This window comes from Lytechinus variegatus, chromosome 7, assembly GCF_018143015.1.
Source record: "Lytechinus variegatus isolate NC3 chromosome 7, Lvar_3.0, whole genome shotgun sequence".
NCBI lineage: Eukaryota > Metazoa > Echinodermata > Echinoidea > Temnopleuroida > Toxopneustidae > Lytechinus > Lytechinus variegatus.
Genome location: NC_054746.1, coordinates 7,159,069 through 7,180,352, shown reverse-complemented (window position 1 = coordinate 7,180,352; position 21,284 = coordinate 7,159,069). Strand labels below are relative to the sequence as shown.

At 35.1% G+C, this 21,284-nt stretch overlaps 1 protein-coding gene across 17 annotated transcripts in view; it reads right to left on the bottom strand.

The window, feature by feature from the left end:
* LOC121418323 (ribosome-binding protein 1-like) overlaps positions 1-21,284 on the bottom strand; it is a 61,054-nt gene that overhangs the window by 17,531 nt on the left and 22,239 nt on the right. For 11 of the 17 annotated variants that reach the window (XM_041612119.1, XM_041612131.1, XM_041612121.1 and 8 more), the window contains exons 7-18: positions 20,331-20,488; positions 19,876-20,027; positions 18,773-18,938; positions 17,643-17,846; positions 16,417-16,521; positions 15,360-15,523; positions 14,457-14,568; positions 12,923-13,018; positions 9,249-9,341; positions 8,706-8,783; positions 8,320-8,415; positions 3,755-4,132 (exon numbers count right to left, since the gene is read on the bottom strand). In XM_041612119.1, coding sequence (XP_041468053.1) covers positions 3,755-4,132; positions 8,320-8,415; positions 8,706-8,783; positions 9,249-9,341; positions 12,923-13,018; positions 14,457-14,568; positions 15,360-15,523; positions 16,417-16,521; positions 17,643-17,846; positions 18,773-18,938; positions 19,876-20,027; positions 20,331-20,488 — 1,802 coding nt within the window. Of the gene's footprint in view, positions 1-3,754; positions 4,133-8,319; positions 8,416-8,705; positions 8,784-9,248; positions 9,342-12,922; positions 13,019-14,456; positions 14,569-15,359; positions 15,524-16,416; positions 16,522-17,642; positions 17,847-18,772; positions 18,939-19,726; positions 19,809-19,875; positions 20,028-20,330; positions 20,489-21,284 lie in introns of all 17 variants that reach the window. The other 6 variants (XM_041612126.1, XM_041612129.1, XM_041612135.1 and 3 more) reach the window with 4 other exon arrangements.

Genomic DNA, 21,284 nt, shown 5'->3' with positions numbered 1-21,284 from the left:
TCCAGTTGTTTTTTACGGCTTTGTGCCGTCTCTCTCGTGCGTGGCTAGCTTACATGGTATCTTATGAAAAGCAAACAGGAAGGAAAAAAAACAAGCTGGCGCGAAACGGGACTTTGAATAGCTATAGCGCCAGCTTAAGTCGCACTATAACCACATTACAACGCAATCTCTAAGCTCACTCAACTCTCACTCAGCGGTGACAAAATATTACCGAGTGTGCTTGGCGTCTCTTTTAAATTAGCCAGGGAACTTCACTACTTTGAATCGAGAATAAAGTCAAAATTAGTGTCATGAAGGTGGGTGCGTTTGTTATGGACAATATTTAATTAATCGATTCCCATTACCCGCGGCTCATACCCCTCAAAACGACATTGCCTGGGCGGCTACGCCCGGCCACTCGATGTGTTGTGAACTGGCAGACAACGTACATGTACGGGAGGGGTTACGGCGGGCTGGCTCAGACCCGTCACCGTGTATAAACCGCACCCCCGACTTTTGCTACTATCCCGCCGAGAAAAAGGTGCGGTTAATACACCGTTACTTACGGTACACCATGGTTCAAATCTGTGCTAAAATTATGGGAAGCCAAAAGTGGCTAAATTTTTATTAAGTTGTATGTTTATGTTTACTCTGGTCTTTCCTGATTCATCGATGGTGAAGACAATCATCTATTTATACTTCCTAGACAATTATGACTGATTTGAGAAGAATTGAGCTGAAATAGGATATCTCTACCATTAGTGATTTATCTAACAATTGGCTATCCATACTTAAACAACAACTTTAAACCTGAGTTTAAGTTAAACGCGACTTCAGAATGGGGGCCAGAGAGTCTTATGAGGCATTGCAGGAGCGTTGAGTTGCAACTGAACACAAATCAAAGGTCTTACGATTGATTAGGAAATGTTTCTGGCAATGCCCCAACAGGGTCCTGTAACACAAAGGTTAGCGATTAATCGTATGCCTGATTTTTACGATTGATTGTACATTGTAGTCAATGCAATCAATCATAAATATATTCTACGATCATTGCTAAGCTTTGTGTAACAGGCCCCAGATTGTATTCTGAAAACTCTTAATTTCTTAAACGAGTAAAGCTGATTTAGTTTTCCTTGCAAATTCCATACAATGAACTGTATAGGGAAAAATTCTTATTCCGATTAGTCCAATAAGCATATATCATACACATCTTAATCTTAATTCAATTTGTAACTGAATATAAATTGTTATCGAAGTTACATTGAGAGCTATTCTACTAATTCAATTCCAATGGAAACTGTATGCCATTATTGTGATTTTTTAAAGATGAAAATACCCCTTTCCCTCCTTCACAACTAAAACTATATCTTTCACATTAAGACATACTACTCAATACCATTAATGAATGAAATGTTTTGCAAATGAAGGGCTGTATGAATGAATAATGAAGCAATATGAGCATTAGTATTGGAAGAATTTCAATCATCCTATACATGTATATCCACCATGATTCACAAAGGTTCATTTTTTAAAAAAGTGGTGTGCAGTAATGAAATTAAAGTTGATTTAAACTAGAAATAAACTTCTTGTAAAAATAAAACATCAACGCAAGTGCTGACTACCTAAACCTTCATATTTTTCACTTCAATGCTTGGGAGAATATCATAAGAAAACTGTAAAGCATCAGTTTTTAATGGCACTGATGCCATGCATTGCGGACATATCTGTGAAGTTAATGGTTTCATGGTAACAAAATAATAAATTGACAAACAAAATATCAGAAAGTGAAATGTACTACAGAAAATAAATTGAAAACAAAATACAAAGATAAACATAATAGATAGGGAAAATCATAAAAAAAAATCAAAATGATGAAAAACAAAATGCAACACTACATGTTTCTTACTTTATTTAAAAAAAACTTCACATACATTATATTCAGAAAGTACAAAGAACACAAAATCTGTTTCGTCAATCAAGGAATGTTACTTGTTGAACAAACGGTTGCAAATGTCAGCATTAGGACCCTTACAAAATCTACACGTATAATGAGACTAAAGTATATTAGTCTTACTTGAATCAAATACATTTACATACAAGGAAAACTATATATTCAATCAATATAAACACACAAGACAGTCTCACCTGCATTACATGTAAATCATTCTTGTCGCATTTGTTATTTTACAGTATGAAATATCATGTCCTTTATCAACTTTGGAGAGTTTTTCAAATCAAATATAGATGTATGTAAAAGCTGGGTAAGATTTCAAATCTTTTTCCCCAAGCTCATTGACCTTTGACCCATTGACTTGACCCTATGATTTAAAGTTGTATTCAAATGAATGGTGTTACTTGATTACTTGATTGTTACACTATCAGATCCAATTGACCGAAAACTGGTGTCACATGATATTGATGAGAAGTTGATAAAGTGAGATCTTTCAATAAGGTGCACATGCTGCCACCACCGCCATTGGAAAAACGGCGCTTATTATTTCACTTCTGCTCTGCAGGCGAGACAAAAATTACACTCATCCAAAATGAAAGACGGTACAACAAAAATGCAAAAGAAAATCAACCACAATATATGAATTAGTGCATGAAATGGTAATGAACAATGGATTAGCTGCGGCCATGCCCCATTTTGCGATATGTCTCATTTGCAGTAATTTATTTTCTAATGAATAAAAAATTAAAACCACTCTAAAATCTAACTTTTTCCAATTTGACCTATAAATGTTTATGAGGGAAATATGCAAGGCTCTACTCCATTATCCTTTACCATCCACCACTAGTAACCTAAACAACTACATTTATCTTATATCTCAAGAGTTACGTTGTTGCTGGGCTTTTAAAAACCTTTTATCTCTAATTTGCAAAAATAATGAATGCAGCTCAGAAAATGCTGTATTTTAAAGGAGAATGAAACTTTTTTTAACAAAATAGCTTGTGTAAAAACAGAAAAAAATAAAAAAAAACAGATCAACGAAAGTTTGAGAAAATCAGACAAATAATGAGAGGGTTATGTGCATTTGAATATGCGATCACTAATGCTATGAAAATCCTCACATTGGCAATGCAACAAAGATGTGTGATGTCACTTGTGAACAACTCTCCCAATTACTTTAGTATATATTTTACTAAAATTGCCTCTTTTATCACAGCTATCAGTAGATCATGTGTTCTTTCTAGATGAGGGCTTGTAATACAAATTTTTAAAAAATACTTCATGGTTACAGAGTTTGTATCACCATAAGAAAAAAGCAAAAAGAGATATTGGGGGTATTTTCTAGTCCATCTAAGGGAGAAATGTTCACATATGATATCACACATTCTCGTTGCATTGCCAATAGGAGGATCTCCATGGCATTAGTGATTGCAATATTCAAATGCTCATAACTTTTTCATTGTTTGTCCGATTTTTCTCGAACTTTCATTGATCTGTTTCTTTGATTTTTTTGTTTCAACAGAAGCCTACTTATTCCAAAGATTTAATTCCCCTTCAAACTTGACAATTGTGGCAAACTCATCATCTGGTAAGTTTCCTAATTTTTGTACAGATCTCTTTCTAAGCAAAAGAAGCTTGCTACTTCATGTCATAATCTAAAATCCAGCTTTTTCCATGCTGTCCTCAATATTTTTCTTCAAATCTTACAATACCAAGGTTATAACAGCCTTTATGATGTCACGTTTTTTATTTTTCCCACAAACGAACATTAAAAACAAATCAAGATACCAAAGCGTGCATACAGCTGACAATGATATAGCTTACGGTTTCTTTCAACACCACTTGGTAGTGATGACACTGCGCAGTGAGTTGAACCTTCTCCTTCTCCATCTCTCCGATTCGATCTCTCAACCTCGCCTCCGCCGCATCTAACCTCTCCTCCGCAGACTCGACTCTCCTCTCCAGCTCCTCGTTCTGATCCGAGAGCTCCCTATTTTTATCTTCTAGCCTCTTCAAGGCCTCCTGGCCTCCTCGCGATACGCCGGCTCCCTGGAGCTCCTTGCATTTCCTATCAAGCTGCTCCTTCTCCGCCTCCAGGGTATGGATCCGACCCTTGAAGCGCTCCTCCTCGGTCTCCACGCTTTGCTGGAGCTTGTTGACCATTCCCTCCTGCAACATCAACCAGTTCGACCAGTACGAGCCCTTTGTTCCATATATTTTTGTTTTTTTGTGTGTGTTTTTGTTTCAAAAAGCACAATGCAAGACAAGAACAAGACAGACCAACAAGATAGGTATACAAAGACGTGCAAAGGAATGTTAAGATAACAATAACTGGGTTAAATCACAACATGCAACAAGTACAAATTTGTAAATCTTATTGTACAGTTTTAGGGCAATCAAGCCTGGTACAAAATCAACCTGTATACAGGGCTCAACAATAGCGCTGGCCCGGGGCATCCAAAAATGAGAGTCGCGCCACCAAAATTCTGTAAAAGCCCACACATGGTGGCCTAGTTGGGCTCCCAAAGTGCTGATGAATTGCAATGTTTCCCATTGTTTTGGGGTCACTAAATTTGCTTTGCGGGCCACCAAAAATATGAAATTGATGATTTTGTTGGACTGATCAGGTCATCAAGAAAAAGAGTTAATGTGAAGCCTTGTTGTATGAAGCTGTTTATGCCCCCCCCCAGAAAAATATATGTATACACATGTGTGTGTGTGCGTGTGTGAGATTAATTGTGCAATTATATGTACATTAAAGCCCTTTTGTGTAGAACATTCTTTTCAGTGTGTGAAGAAAATATAGGTCTTTAAAACCAATCAAGAACTTGTATATTGCGTTTTGTTAGTCTTTTCAGTAATTGTAATAAACCCTCAAACATCACATCCATTCTAAAAATGGCATTAGATAAACACACTCTTGGAATATGCTTTTGAAATTTGATGGACTTTGTCCCATTAATGTTATTATTAATAAAAAAAATTGAAATTGAAATTTGTATAATTTAAATGAAAAATTCAAGCACTAATAAAATAAAAGTGTAATACACTCAACATAAAAAATATGCAATAAATTCCTTTATTTAATTAACACTGTAAACATTATATAAAAAATAAAGAAAAACAACATACAGTGCACACCATGCAGAAAGCCCAAAAATTCTAAAGCATAATAAGTTTGACTCATTTACGACTATGTCTATCTCATTACAGTGGAGAACATTAACAGAGGGTATTTAGAATATAATCCCTCACACAAAAGAATGCAGCAGGTATATTGAAATAGGCACTATTTCAAAAAATTAAAAGTTGAATTCATAACAAAATCGAGAAAAATGTTTGTAAAGTTTGGTATTGTTGCCAATTTGAGTTGTAATTTCCTGGAAAACCAGCCAGGATGAGTAATGCTGTTCCTGAGGAAGATAGTACCATTTCAAAATTCATATTTGTCGAATGAGCAGGTAACAAGGAAACTCAGAGTGTTCTCTCTTCTAAATACACAAGTGAGTCAAACTAAAAACTGTTATTCTTCCTAAGTGTTGTGTAAAATAATTTTGTGATTTCAGATTTTCTTTTAATAAAACACAATTTACCGGTACATGTGCTAAAAAAAAAAGTTGGGCAAGAGCAATGTGAATGTATAAAGCATCAAGTAAAATCATAAAAGCAGCAAATTTCTGGTCTGGAAAGGGTTGAAACACCATCAACCCACCTTACACAAATAAAACAAGTTAATGCAACTGAAATACATAACAAGCAGTAGATTTATCTCAAAATAATTAAAAAATCAACATTTCAATGCACTTTCATGCCGATCAACACTAAAAATCATGAACAGAAAATCATAACTTCACAAAAAAAACATAGCAAATAAATGCAATACAAGACTTAAAGTGACTGAATACTAATAAGACAGTGCACAACGAATCAATGTTCACACCAGGGTTGGCAATTTCCCGGGAAAACTTGCTAGTTCCCAACCAGGTGGGAAATACTGGGAAAAACTTGAAAATGCTGGGAAGTACTTAAAATTTACTAGAAAATGCCAGAATATGCTTTAGAAAGTAACACCTAGGCATACCTGAAAAGATTCAAGAATTATATTCATAGCATTTCCCTACATTTTCAACTTTTTTCCCCCTTTTCCTAAAAAATTATCGAGTCAGTGTATACCAGTAGTAACCATTAGTATTTCCCATTCCAGCCAACCCTGGTTTCAGTAATTCATCTTAGACACAATGGCCCGAATTCACAAAGGTGGTTTTAAAAACCCACGGTTGAATCCATGGTTCATGCAGATTTACTGTATAAATTCCACTTCATTTAACGCGTATCTGGCGCGTGTATAAAAAATGTCCAATTCTAATCCGCGCTTTTGTCACGGTGCGCCTAATTGACGCCTGTTACCATGGTTAGATACGCTATTTTATTCCTGAGTCCACTCTTCAAACAGTGGACTCACGAATAAAATAGAGTGGATATCCATGGCAACAGGTGTCAATATGGCGCATTGTGACAAAAGCGCGCATCAGCATTGGACAGTTTTTTAATATTGCGGTAAAATAAGCGTATATTTATACAGGAAATCTGCATAAACCATGGACTCAACCGTGGGTTTTCAAAACCACCTTTGAGAATTTGGGCCAAACACTACAATGGATATAGTAACAATCAATATTAAGACATTGAAAATTGAACAATCGTGAGCTACCATTTCCAAAGAAGGAAACAAGCTCTCACTGGAGTACAAGGATTTTCACAAAAACTGGGATACTAATTTATCAATATAGCAATTTTGTCAGCTTGCTGGAGTATCTGGATAGCTACATTCTGCCATATGCTAGAGGGTAGCATAGAGTTGGCAGTGCTCTACACATATGACTTTTACTTTTTAACATGGAGTGAAGTAAAAAAGCATTTAATTTTCAATATCACATAATGAATAAATAAAATGTGCAATTTGAGAGAAGAAAGTTTGTCTTGTATGAAATAGGAAATTTATCAATCAATTAACACAGTTGCCAACAAGCAGAATTTAAGTGAAAATCCCAGTACTATAAATATAAATAAATGGCAATAGAATACTTGAACCAATTTCATAATTTATCACTGCAGACATTTAATACGCTGAAATAAGTAAATAATTATTATTATTGTTATGTGATCTGAATTATCAAGCTACTTGAAAATTTTTGCTCTGACTTATTTAAATGAAAGGGAAAATAGAATAAAATGAACCATGCAATGGAACACAAAAAATACCTATCATAACTTATGGAATAACTTATCTGTTTGTTTTTTTTTCTTTAAAAATCTATGCTATACTTGTCTGACAAAGGAGACAAATTACTGTTCTTGGCTAAAATCACAAAATATACCCTCTAGGCCCCTGTATTTAATCCATATCTTGTTTTAAAGAGAAATACCAGTACTGGCAGTAGTTGCAGTAAACACTGATTTCATGAGAGAGTCTGTAAAACTAGGATTAATTGTCAGTATATCATCGAGGATCTAGATCTGGTACAGTTACATAAACTGAACTTTGTGAAATCTTGAAATCTACGCTGAAAAATGTTCACACCGAAGATCACCAACACAGAAAAGCGCACGTGGGACAGTGTATCATTATTGCTCTGAATGTCGGCCCGACGCTTGACCCGAATCCTGTGCTTATTTGCTAATTTCTCAGCAATTATGCAATTTCTTCCAGAATCCTTTGGCACATATTTTTTATATATACAAACAGACACTTTGGTGGTCATTTCATTGGATTCTGTACGAACTCATTTGGATATCGTTACCACAACTGGCATTTACCTTCAAAATGATAAAGTGATACCAGATTAAAGGGCCATGCAAGGGGCAGCACACAACTACAAAAAACATTCAAATATGAATGATTTATTTTTTATCTGTTCATACTTTCCAATTCCCATACAGGAACTTGTGCGTTAAATTGTCGTTTGCTTTAATAACTGCTGTTTACTAAGCCTAGTTTTGTTTATCTTGATAGCCAATCACAGCTCATCATTAAGCATCCACAGTCAGTTTTTTTTGTTTTATTATAAATGTTTTATTAAGCCTTCTGTTTTTTTTTTCATGCGATTTTACTCTGATGAGTACATGCCAAAAAGCTCAAGTGTTCATGTTTTCGATGCTTTTTTTTTCAGGCATGTGTTGTTGTTGAGTTATTAATTCTAATTTAAATCTTTTGGACAATAGTGATAAAAAATTAACCAAGAAAAGAAACCGAGCCAGTGGCATTCTGTAGAGGAGTTTGGAATAATGATGGCCAGACTGCATTCTAGTGTAATATGTTAAGCATATTTATTCTGGTCTTTTCCAGGGAGGGGGGGGGGAGGGGGGAAGGGATCGTGTGGCTAACTTACCGTATCAGCTAAAACAGATTGGTAATGCTGGCACTGTGATGATAATTGCTCTTTTTCTGCTTCTAACGTATTCACCTTTAGTACATATTCATCAACCTAGAAGCAATCGAAATACAAAAATTACAAGTTATCAACTTAAAAATAGATTATTTCATTCGATTTCTTGAAGGATAATGAAATATACCGATGAATCCCTACCCAAAACATATACTGATAAATAAACATTCTGCATATAACCACACATAAGATAGCATTTGATCTTTTCTTATAACAGCGATAAAACAGTAATGACGTAAAGGAATATATATATCAAAAGCAATTCATTTATACATGCATGTAACAAGGGATTTATGCCATATGTTAATCAACCATAGATGATAACTTACCTGCGAATTTGAAGAAGATTGACTGCTAAGTACCTGGCCTGCTTGCTCTTCAAATTTAGCCAACCAGTCCTTGTTATCCTAGGAAATAAAAAAAATAAGTTCTTATATCATTAGGTGTTCTTAAGGTGATCCTTTCGTGCTAAATGGTATATTCATTGGCGATGGTTAAGTGCATGAAAAAGGTTCACCAGTCATTCTTAACTTATGAATAGTTTTATGAAACTGTCCCCAGAATCGACCTACAAAAACATACAGTGATGGGCCAGCACTAGAAACAAGTTTGTTTTTAATCCATTCAGTAATACTCCTTGGTTGTACCATTTTAAATATGAAATTTCTTTCCTCGCATCAGGGTTGTCAATGACCACAAATGAAAATAGTTGAAATTGAAAAATCTTCTACACTTTTTAGAGAAATAAGTTCACCAAAAGCTGAAATCAACTAAAAAGCTGACCTCTCACACTTATCGAACATGGAAAACAAAGGATGATGATATTCAAATTAAATGGGCGATGTTGCAACATGAAAATGATACCAACTTACCTGTGAAGGTTCTAATGTTACAGTAGGGAATAACCTCTCTAGCACTGTCTTCACAGAACTCTGTTCTTTCACTATGGCAGTTTGAATTTCATCCTGTACCAAATGATAAAAAGATCAAACCGGACCGGTGAGTATTTTCCCCTATACAGTCTTACCATACTGATATTAGATGCACCCCCCCCCTTCCATCTTTGCCAATAAGGGAAAATTGATTACCTTCCTGGGAAAATAGGAATTCATTAAAGATGTTTCATTCTCAAGAAAAAGAAGTCTCAAAATTCTAATTAAATCAAAAGGATTGGCAGGTCATGTAAATGTTTAAACAAAAACAAAACGGATGGCTTAGGTCAGCTTAAATTGGAAGTGATTATTAGTATTGAAGTTGGATGCAATACTGATAGCAATGAAGCATAGCAAAATAAAAGAATAATAAATGCCCAAATGAATTGCAATTAGGGTGTCTTAACTGTTTCTATTATCACTGGGGCCTTAGATATATGCATTGTAATGATTTACTATTTAACATTTACCATTTACAACACATACAACCAGAGAACCATGTGCAGAGAATATGACTAACTTGATGTAAATATTGTCATACAAGTTTGAATATCTTTCTCAACATAATATTTGAAAATTAGAAATAATAGAAAATTAGAAATAATTCTTAAGATGTTGGATTAGTTAATTAGGCACCTAAATCAGTAACCTAGCTTAGCCAGGGTAATAAATACAGGAGCGCCTTGATGAGCACTTAACAGGTTGGATACATGCGCTATGCAAATACCATTATCATTATCATCATTATTATCTTAAATGTTCAAAGAAAATTCAAATGTAAGCTAATTCAAATGTAGAGTAATGATTAATTCATTTTTTTTCATAAGACATCTTATATGAATAAAGGCCTTGATTAAACAATATAAGCAAAGATGAAAGGAGAATGACCTCCCATAATTTAAGAAGTAATATATTATCCTGAAGCTTTGCCATTCATATTTTTCTGCAGACGAATGAATCAATGGCTCATTAAAGTATATGAAATCAAAATCAAAAACATATATTAGAAATTGTTCACAGGAAAATCATAATACATTCACACAAGCATGCAAACATGTAATACATTTTGAACAGATTTTTTTACTTTATGTACTTTCTTAATTAATTGTTGTCATACTTTGATGCAGATCAATTTATTTTTGATTGTTTGGAATGCAAAAACAATATTTACACTCAACAGACAAATTCCTGTGAACTTTGCAGAAAACAGAAACACCCCCAAAATTAACAAAACAATGCAAACTTGCATCACAAATATGATTACACATCCATGCTTTTCACTGAAAAAAATTATTCATCAACTTTGAAATAGGTGACACTTCTATGGCAATATTCATCTTTATCTGATTAACATCATAATCCTAAAAGCAGACATTTCTTGACAACTTTTTATGGATGCAGTGACATCTTGCAAAATATATTATAATCTCTTAACCCTAATTCTCCCGGGGGGGGGCCATAATGGCCCCCCTCAACAATTTTCGCGATATATCTGCTGCGCGAAATTTTTTCACCTCACAGCTCACTGACTTTTTACATTCAAGTCTCGCGCAAATTTTGAGACCAAAGTTGTGACGCCCGGGTACGCGGTTACGACATTACGCAACATTATGCAAGTGCATGTCAGACCCAAAATTGCTCATAAACGTGATTTCATGTACAAATCCAATGCAAATTGCGTATTTAGCCAAAATTCATAAATGTATCATTATTTCTACTTTTACTGATTAAACTTAATTAATTTTGCCTTGTTTATGATCAGAATTATGTCTGGAACAATTTCCATTGAAAAAACAATAAAAAACAAAAAGTAAAAAAAACAAAGAAATACATAAGAAATTCATAAAACAATAAAATACATAAGAAATTTATTTCCAAACCAAAGTTTTTTTGAATTGTTAAGAATGCTACAAAGAAAATTTTTACCAAAAATTAGCATTCTAGGAGCTTTATTTAGTGAATTAGAGCAAAAAGTATGATTTATGCATAAATTAGCATAATTAATTCATATAAAATAAAATCTCATTATTTTGGAAAATTTTACCATACAGCCTTGTAGATTACATCGCACACTACCAGCGTGCGAATTTTTGCGTCGCTCGCGCAATCGGCGGCCGAGATCTTAAGGGGGGGCCATAATGGCCCCCCCCCCCCGGGAATGACAAGAATCAAAATACCCCGGGAGATTTAGGGTTAAGCTCCCATATCTTTGTTTAAAAAAAAGATAATACAAAAATGCACACTTTCTCTTTGCATTAAGAAAGGCTTTTCAAAATTGTCATCCCTATGTAACTAGATTTCAAGGCCAAATCTTAATCACAGGTGCCTCATATCATATCTCATTTCTTATTATTGCATGTAATGTTAGAATATGCATTATTCATGTATTAAATGTAAATAATATTAGTGAATACAATATATTATACATTCACTGTGTTAGTGCTACATTTATTTAAAATTAGTAATGAAGTAGTACCAGATGTGAGTAGATATTGTCTCAGAAAATCACCCCTCATATGGATAGGCACAACCAACTCCTTATTGATAAATTGTTTTTCTCTCTTAAAATCATATAGACCTTATACATATGACATCATTATCTCATACCGCCCTCTCTCAGAGGACATAGGAATACACATGAACAGAGTTGTCAAAGATACACCAGCTTCAGATCACCAACGCATGCAAGTTAATGGCTTCAGCCTCTAAAATGGCGGTGCAACAATGTCAATGCATAAGATCTAATGAATGTCTGTCTATAGGTATGTGACATTTGCTGTAATAATTTTTTGAGTGTTAGGGGAATGCTCAATAAATTTACAAAGGAAGCTATGCAAAACAGAAGAAGCTTTGAATAAAGCACAACAAAAATAATAATTCAGATTACAAACATGTATAAAGAGTATCTACAGCAAAGTACATACATGTATGTACTCTTTCTATCTTTCGTAAACAACCACTAATTGTATCATTAAGTTAGGTATATAACTGTGTCTAAAGCAGTGATGTTGGACAGGAAATAATACAGATGCAATAGACTATTCTAAGCAACCTATTTTTCATCTTCTTTTTTTTAATGTTAGGCATGACAAGAGAATGAGCATAAGAATAAAGGATCAGTTTATAAAGCGTGTCATTTAAACAACACATTAAAAACATATTAATGAATGCATTAGTACAGCAATAGAAATTGTTAGTATTTTAGGGGCTATGTTGCAATAAATAACAAGAATTCTTTTCATGCTAGATATATATTTCATATATCCAAAGAAAATAATAAGAAACAAGACATAGATACATAGAGAATGAAACATATAAACTCATGATAAATGCCAGGTTACAATGATATTATGTAATAGGAATTAAGAGGTTGTAATCCGAGGATCAGATTTCCAAAGGATTTGATACATTACGGAATTACTTTTTACACGCCACCTCGTGGCCGACAGCAGTACAAATAAATAGGGCACATTCAGACAAATGCCACAGCTCACTGGTATATCATAAATATTGTACTGATGCAAATTTTCACAGGGTGTAATACTCCCATATCAACGATCAAGGCAAACAGACAACCATTTGGATATCTGAATTTGAAAGATTTGTTGCAGTACCTTTAATGTCTTAGCTGTCTGTCCGGCATTTTCTGCCCTGGATTGCTCAGCTGCGGACACCACCTCCATTAGTTTCCGATTTTTCTCCCGTAGGTTCTGGTTTACACAGAAACAGTTCACAACACAACGTAACTTTATAGCAGGACGAAGCCGCCCCAAACAAATTGAAGCAACTTGTCTCGAGAATGCATCTGGTTTTGCTACTGTAATATTTAGACAAACTGTTTTTGAACTCACAGGACGGGGCATGATCAATAACAGAAAGGAAATCAATGTACGATTAATTGTTGACGTCAGGATGACGGTGGTTATGTTTGACAGAACTACACTGTAAAATGGAGGTGCGAGTTAAAATATTAGATGAAATATGAATATGCTAAGCAGAACGGATAAAATAAGTCAGAAACTCTGTATATCACAGAAGGAAAGATCTTCTAAAATACTTTGAAAGATTTTATTTCTCTATCTCTCTCTTTAAAAATTAATAACTGATGACTTCAATCAGGCTACATGAATCATTTCAAAAGACAACAAAGGCCTGTTGCATCAACACACACTTCTAAAATGAGACTAAGCACACTTGGGCTAGATGAAATTTGGAAGGGGAGGAATAAGCATGTTCACATACAGGATTGAGAAAACGTACAGGTTAATCAAGCGTTTGTTTTAGTTGAGCAAGAAGAAAACACAGGGCCCTAATTCATAAAACCTTTAATCCATGACAAGTCATAGGTAGATGTTATAAGCTACTAGAATCATGCCATTTGATTGGCTAAATAGCAGATTTGTAATAGGATTCTATGATTTGATATTGAAAGCGAGGTTTATGAAAGGGGGCCCTGGTTTGGACTATCAACAAACATGGGATAAAGCAGGAACATACATGACAAGGGGAGGAGGTTGTTACAAAAACTTCTTTAAAATGAGAATCTGTTTTAAAAAGTGAGATCTATAAATAGTAATTAAGATTAATAACCATAAAAGATGAATATTTTGTGTGGGTATATTCTTTATGAATATCAAATATATAATTTCTAATATATAAAGCCATTAATATTTTAGTCAACAAAAAAGCTGTTAGATCAGATGTTGTCATTAATAATCTTCATAATCCTATTTTGTGTGAATAATCCTCTCTTTATAAAAAAATCATAAATTTGCTGATTAATGGGTATTAGCAATTAGTAATTTAGCATGTTTCAATTTTCAAAAATGGTTATTAAAAAATTTCCCAATTACAAATTTTGTATTCATATTCTACTTTACCGCTGTAAAGTTCATTCCATGAACGGGGAAAGTTCACCCAAACTACCCCCACCCTCCTACTTCAGTTAATCAGATTTACAGATTCTATTCTCATCAGCTCTGATCATATATATTCAAACATACCCAAACACTACAAGACCATTCTAAATCCTTGCCTTGACACAATGGGACTGACAGAGGGATTGACGGGAGATTAGATATCAGTTGAAAGCAAACAAGACTTGGCTAGGGGGTTGTGGTAAGTGCAAAGGTCCATTCGTTGACTTACATTATTCCTCTGTTTCTGCTGCTCAATCAATGACTGCAGTTGTGTAAGCTCGGATTTACTTGAATTCAACTCTTGCTCTAATCCCTCTATTGCTTTCGTCTTATCTGCTAACCTGCATGGTGTAAACATACCAAAGATAAAACTGTCATGAATATCACTGTGAATCAGGGGCGGATCCAGGATTTTCCAAAGGGGGGGGGGCACATTTTCCAGAGGAAAATTTGACAAGGAAAAAAAAGGTCCTGGCTTTCAAAGAGGGGGTGGGGGCACACTTGTCTAAGAATGGGAAATTTACATTACAAAATTTTATTATGCCTCTCAAAGGGGGGGGACACAGGGAGGATGTGCCCCCCCCCCCCCCTTGGATCTGCCAGTGCTGTGACTGACTTGTATTCTTGTGACAGATAGGAATGCCCATCAATGCAGTGTGAAATAAGCTTTTTTTTTCAAAGGGAAGAAATCTTCAGAAAAAAATGATGCAGTGCTACATTCAAGTGACTTTCCATCAATATTATACATTGATCAAAATCAGAGATAGAAATAATTAATCCACAGAGAAGCACACAAATATCACTTTTCATTTAAATTTCTTTCCAAACTTATGCTTGAACAAACCAGGTTTTGAACCTGGTTTGTGTAAAACAAGGATTCTATCTATTACTATAGACCTGACCATGATGACATTAAGGTGATTGTGCTGATTGGCAAGTAAATAGAGGTAAGAATATCTTTAAATTAAAATTGCTGGTCAGGGCAGAACATATATACACAAAGCATGATAAAAACTAAGGCATGGATCTAGATACTATCAAACTTGAAAATGAAGAATCTATCGACATAAAACACCCATTAACCCCCCCCCTTTCCAAAAAAAAAAGAAGGAAACTAAGCATGTTTCTTTACAAATTATTGTGCTCCTTGAGGAGGATCGAAGGCTCTTTGGGGGCGGAGTCTGTCTGAGTTACATCGCCGTTGGCAGGGGGCGGAGCTTCTTGACCTTCAGCTTCTGACCTCTTTTCTTGGGTCCTTAACATTTCTTGGAGGGAATCTTTTTCCTTCTTCAGATTCTAATGAGGGAATGGAAAACAAAATATCAATCCTGACGTAATCCACATAAACAATTAAAAGGAGCAATGACTATCTTCAATAAATGAACATTTATGACTAAACACTAAAAATGGCAATCCAGCACATTAATCTATTCAACATAAGATGCGCTTGAAATGTAAAAACCTATATGAAGCGCCCTTAAAATTTCATCATATCGTCAAAAGGGTGCTAAAACTGTGTTTCTAAAAAAAATTAAAATATGGCAGGCAGCTAAGAAAAAAAAATGCATTTTAGAAATATATATGACAATAGTGGCAACCTCTTGTTATTTATACAGTCTCCCAATTTTCATTGACAACTCTTTCACAAAAAAAGAAAGTTGCTCCTTAATCTCATAGCTCTATAAATGTTTTTTTTTCTAAGCTGCCCTCAATTTTCTCTAATTTTGAGATAAAAGGTATAACACCCCAGTTACAATGTATTATTCAAGGATTCTAATTTCATATTCACATTCTCATTCTCAAATAACCAAATCATGAATACAATCACAACTACAATGTCATACAGCATGTAAATCTATTTCAAGATGTAATTACCATTCCCCTCAATGATCAAATAAACAATTGCAAGTATTTAGCAACACCAGAATGTTTTTTATTAATGCTTTGATATATTTGGCGTAATTTCCTTCAGCAAAAAATATATCCACATTGTGCTGCACTCAACCCAGGTGAGGTGAATGGGTACCCGGCAGGATTGATTCCTTGAATGCACTGAGCGCTGAAAGGCAGCTCAAGCTAAAGCCGGAGTAATAATAATAATAAACAATGCGCCTTGGAATAGAAAATTTCTAGATAGATGGTGCTATATAAATGCCTATTATTATTATTATTATTATAATTTGTCTTACCTCTACTTCTTGTACAGCCTGTGTTTTCTGTTGTTCCTTCTCTGCTAACTGACTCTCCACAGTCCTGACTTTACCTTCCAGATTCTGACATTGGCATTCAGATTCCTACAAGAGTACGTAGATATAAACGTTGAGTTTCTCTTTCTAAAAACGCTCTTAAAGTGGCTGTCCGAGAAAAGATCAATAGTCCAGTATTGTGATTATTCCAGACAGTGACCATCTGGAATACTCCCAAGGGAATGGAGAATGTGGGCAAGAATGAGTGAATCTGAAACCTGGGGTTATGATTATCTGTAAGTGCTTAGATACTACATCTCGAGCAAGTTGAAAGTTAACAGGATTTTGTTTTCATCTTGTGAAAAATACTTATTTTATTCATATTATAATCTCTTGTTTAAATGCCAAATGTGCAAAAACAATTGGACACATCCACTGATTAACAAATTTAATTGCAAGTATTTAGCAACACCAGAATGTTTTTTATTAATGCTTTGATATATTTGGCGTAATTTCCTTCAGCAAAAAATATATCCACATTGTGCTGCACTCAACCCAGGTGAATGGGTACCCGGCAGGATTGATTTTCATTACAGATCGAGCATACTGATCTTAAACAAATAGGAGTAATGCCGAAAATTTGTTAAACAAATTATAATTTCCTCCTATAAAAGCCTCTTAATTTACTAAAAATTAATCAGTTACACCACTGCTGCTTCGAGGAGGGCAATCTTTTGCTCTAATATTTGGAAATGTTTATTTACCTGTATATATTTAACATTGAAGATAGATACCGGTTGTGGTAACGATCTCAATGAGTTCAAACAGAATCCAATAAAATTACCACCAAAGTATTTGTATAAATAAAAAAATATGTGGCAAATGGCTCGGGAAGGAAATGTGTAATTGATGAGAAATGAGTAAAATAAGCAAAGAATTCCATCACATGACTGGCATTTTTCTAGCAATATCAATACACTGTCCCACATACGCTCTTCTGTGTTAGTGATCATCGGAATTATCTGACATTGAGCTCAGATTTCATGATTTCACTACAATAAGTTTACATTAATGTACCAGATCTATATATATGATAATATGGTGACAACTAACCTCGATTTACAAGACTTTCTAGTGAAATAATTTTTTGCTGCAACTACTTTCTTTTAACTTTAACGATATACATTATACTCATATATGCACCAGTGTCTGAGACTGACGTGACTTACCTTCAATTTTGCCTGTATTGCCTGTAGTGTGTTGTTCCTATCTCCATCTAGACGACGTAACTCTGTGACTTGACCTTTGAACTTCTCCGTCTCTCCATTAGCAGCCTCCATGGCTTGGGCAAGGGATTGGTTATGAGCCTCGGCCTTCCTCAGCTCCTCACCGACTTCAGCCAACCTCTTTGAGAGGGCTGCTTCACTCTCACGCTGGATCAATGAAAAGTAATGATATCGATACATCATGAATCATATCAAGGGTCCCATAAAATAAAAATTAATCATAATGTTCAATTTTACGATTGATCATACACAATAATCAATGCAATCAATTGTAGAAATAGGCCAAATGATCAATCGCTAAGCTTCATGTTTCAGGGCCCAGAAACATATCTCTATTTCATACAAGTAACTTCTGTCTATTCTTAAAAGATTACCGGTAGAACTTATGGTTTAAAGTATTACCAGTATTTGAAATAACTTCTTGCATCTGAAACTTCTTTCAACAAAAGCCAAAATGTGATATATGTGTCTCTAGCTCTTCATAATTCAATATCCCTCTCAAGAAGAATACGTACCACTACATAATCTATTAAAATTCATAGAACCTAAATGACCTTTGACCTTGATCATATGCCCTGCAACTCATGCCAGATGATCATTGATACTTGGATTACCCTGACGTCCACGTTTCATGAAAAAGGTCCAAATACTAATGAATCTATGACTTTTTTAAAAATTCAACATTGGTTAAGAATTAAATGTTGATGAAGCCCCCATCAGAAATGCAGCTCCTATAGTTTCACTCTGATATGCAGGCAAAACAAAAATCAACATGAAACACAGCACCAGAACCGAGCTGGTCTAAAATCTCAATCTCAAGACATTAAATGCAATCCATACTTCAGCATGAATTGCCTTGAACCTTCCTGTTGAAGCAACGTGAGTAAGAACTAAGCAAGGTAGCTCTCCGCAGCATCAACGTCAAGCTGGTATATAATTTTAAGTTAATCAGTCATAGTTAGTGGCTAACTAATGGCCACGCAGGGATTCAAACCCACAAGCTTACGGTCATAAGTCCAATGCTCTAACCACTTGACCACACAAAACTATCTCAAGAGTGAAGAAACACGCACCTGTTCACTACTCCTCTGTTGTTTGAATTGGTTATTCTGTGTTTCTAGTGTTCTACGATGCTCCTCTCCCTGCCTCATCAAGTCCTCTGTAGATGTGAGTTTACTCTGGACCTTCTGAAGCTCCGTCTGAAGACGGGCCAGCTCCTGACCCATTAGCTGCTCCTTCCTACAAAAAAAAGAAAAAAAAAACATTTGATAAGATATAAGCATTATATTGCAATGCTTAGAATGGGATAACAAAAAATTCCACAAGTTAGCTCCAATATTTCCCAAATCATAGATGAGTGCATATGTAGAAGTGAGTTTACTCTGGACCTTCTGAAGACAGGCCAGCTCCTGACCCATTAGCTGCTCCTTCTAAAAAAGCACTTGATACAATGTAAGCATTACATGCATTGCTTAGAATGGGATAACATAAATATTCCACAAGTTAGCTCCAATATTTCCCAAATCATAGATGAGTGCAATACTGTAGAAGTGTACATTCTGTACATTCTGAAGTACAGTCTGAAGACAGGCCAGCTCCTGACCCATCAGCTGCTCCTTCCTACAAAAAAAAAGCCATTGATAAAAGACAAGTGTAATATCGCAAGGCTCAGAATGGTATACAAGAACGAAATATTTCAAGAGTTAGCACCAATACTGCCAGAAAAAAAGATGACCTCTAAGAAATAAAGATACTGTTGAGTCTATTGTTCTCTCCTCTTAGCTAATGGACTACACCAACCTTAAATTCATCTAATGCAGTCTGGAGCTGCTGAATCTAATTTCAGTGATGACCTCTAAGAAGTTCAGACACTTACTGTTGAGCAGCATGTCCTGCTCCGGTCTTGAGTCAGTTGTTCTCTTCTCTTAGCTGACTGACTTTACATCTTCCTTAAATTCATCTAATACAGTCTGGAGCTGTTTGATCAAATTTCAGTGATGACCTCTCTAAGAAGTTAATATACTTACTGTTGAGCGGCATGTCCTGCTTCAGTCTTGAGTCTGTTGTTCTCTTCTCTAAGCTGATTCACTACATCTACCTTAGATTCATCTAATACAGTCTGGAGCTACTTGATCTCATTTCAGTAATGACCTCTCTAAGAAGTTAAGTTACTTACTGTTGAGCAGCATGTCCTGCTTCAGTCTTGAGTCTGTTGTTCTCTTCTCTAAGCTGATTCACGACATCTACCTTAGATTCATCTAATACAGTCTGGAGCTGCTTGATACGGGCTTGAAGGGCTTGGGTGTCATGGGTGTGGGAATCATGGCTCTGCAAGATGAATATCAACAACATCATCGATTAAAACATCATCATTACACCAAATAATATTCCTTTTTTTTGCTGTAACCCTAAAAAGACATTTTGTGGGTGAAAAATCTGTTGCATGATGAACACTTATCATGACTTTTTCATGGCTTTTTTTTCCTTCAAGTCTCACTTTATTTTTTTAAGACCTAATAAGTGATGCTCAGGTAAGAGGTTACAGAGTTAAAAATATCAAAGATTTTGAATGTATATAAAAAGAGTTTGATACCTCATAGTAAACATAGAATCAAGAGTCTGTGTTATTACCTGTTGCATACGAACATGGAAAGCTTCAATCTCACGAGCTTGGCTATCAAGCTTCATCTTAAACTGTGTCTCTACACTTCCTGAATGCTCCTTCTGGTGGTTCAACTCATGACGTAACTCCTTCACCTTTTGGGAGGCAGCCTGGGCAAGAAGCATCTCTGAAACAAACATAATCATAATAATATGCAACATTTATAAAGTGCTTCATACAAATGATTTTAAGTGCTACATACTCTTACCCTGGCTTTAGCATGGCAACCCTGATCGGACGCTCAAGCATTCAGGAATTCCTTCCTATTAGGTACCTATTTACTACATCCAGGTGGAGAGTGGCAAATGTACGCCTTGCCAAAGGATGAACCCTAGACCTTGTGGTTCAAAGTCCGGGGACTTATCCACTGAGCCATAACACCTCTACATCAATCAATACATATTTTGATCTAGCACTATTTTTATCATCATACATCAATAAATGTTCCAAGTGAAACATAGGATAAGTAAAACAAAACATGACAAATGAATATTGTTTTCCCTTTTTTGGGGGAGGGGGGTGTCACATGGGAAGGAAAAGCTGTACACCACTTAATTCTTTCTGAAAATTCTTTGCCTCAAAAGTTGCAAAAATTTATTTCATAATAGGCAAGTAACTACATCAGAGATTGCCTGCACTACTGATGACATTTGTTTTTTTTTAATGTGAAGTAATCCTGATATTGCATGCTGCTGTACTTTGAGGCACTATGTTTGACAAAGGCTTAAGATTATCAAGAGAAATTTGAAAACAGTAATCCCCCCCCCAAAAAAAAAAAAGAGATAAGTTTTCATTCGTCACTTTTCAAACTTTGCAATAAAAAAAAAATTACCTTTTCATATGATAGAAATAGGCTTTAATCTCTTTTCATATGCCTCAAGTTCATTATTTCCTGTTTTTAGCATTTTATAACTGACTACATG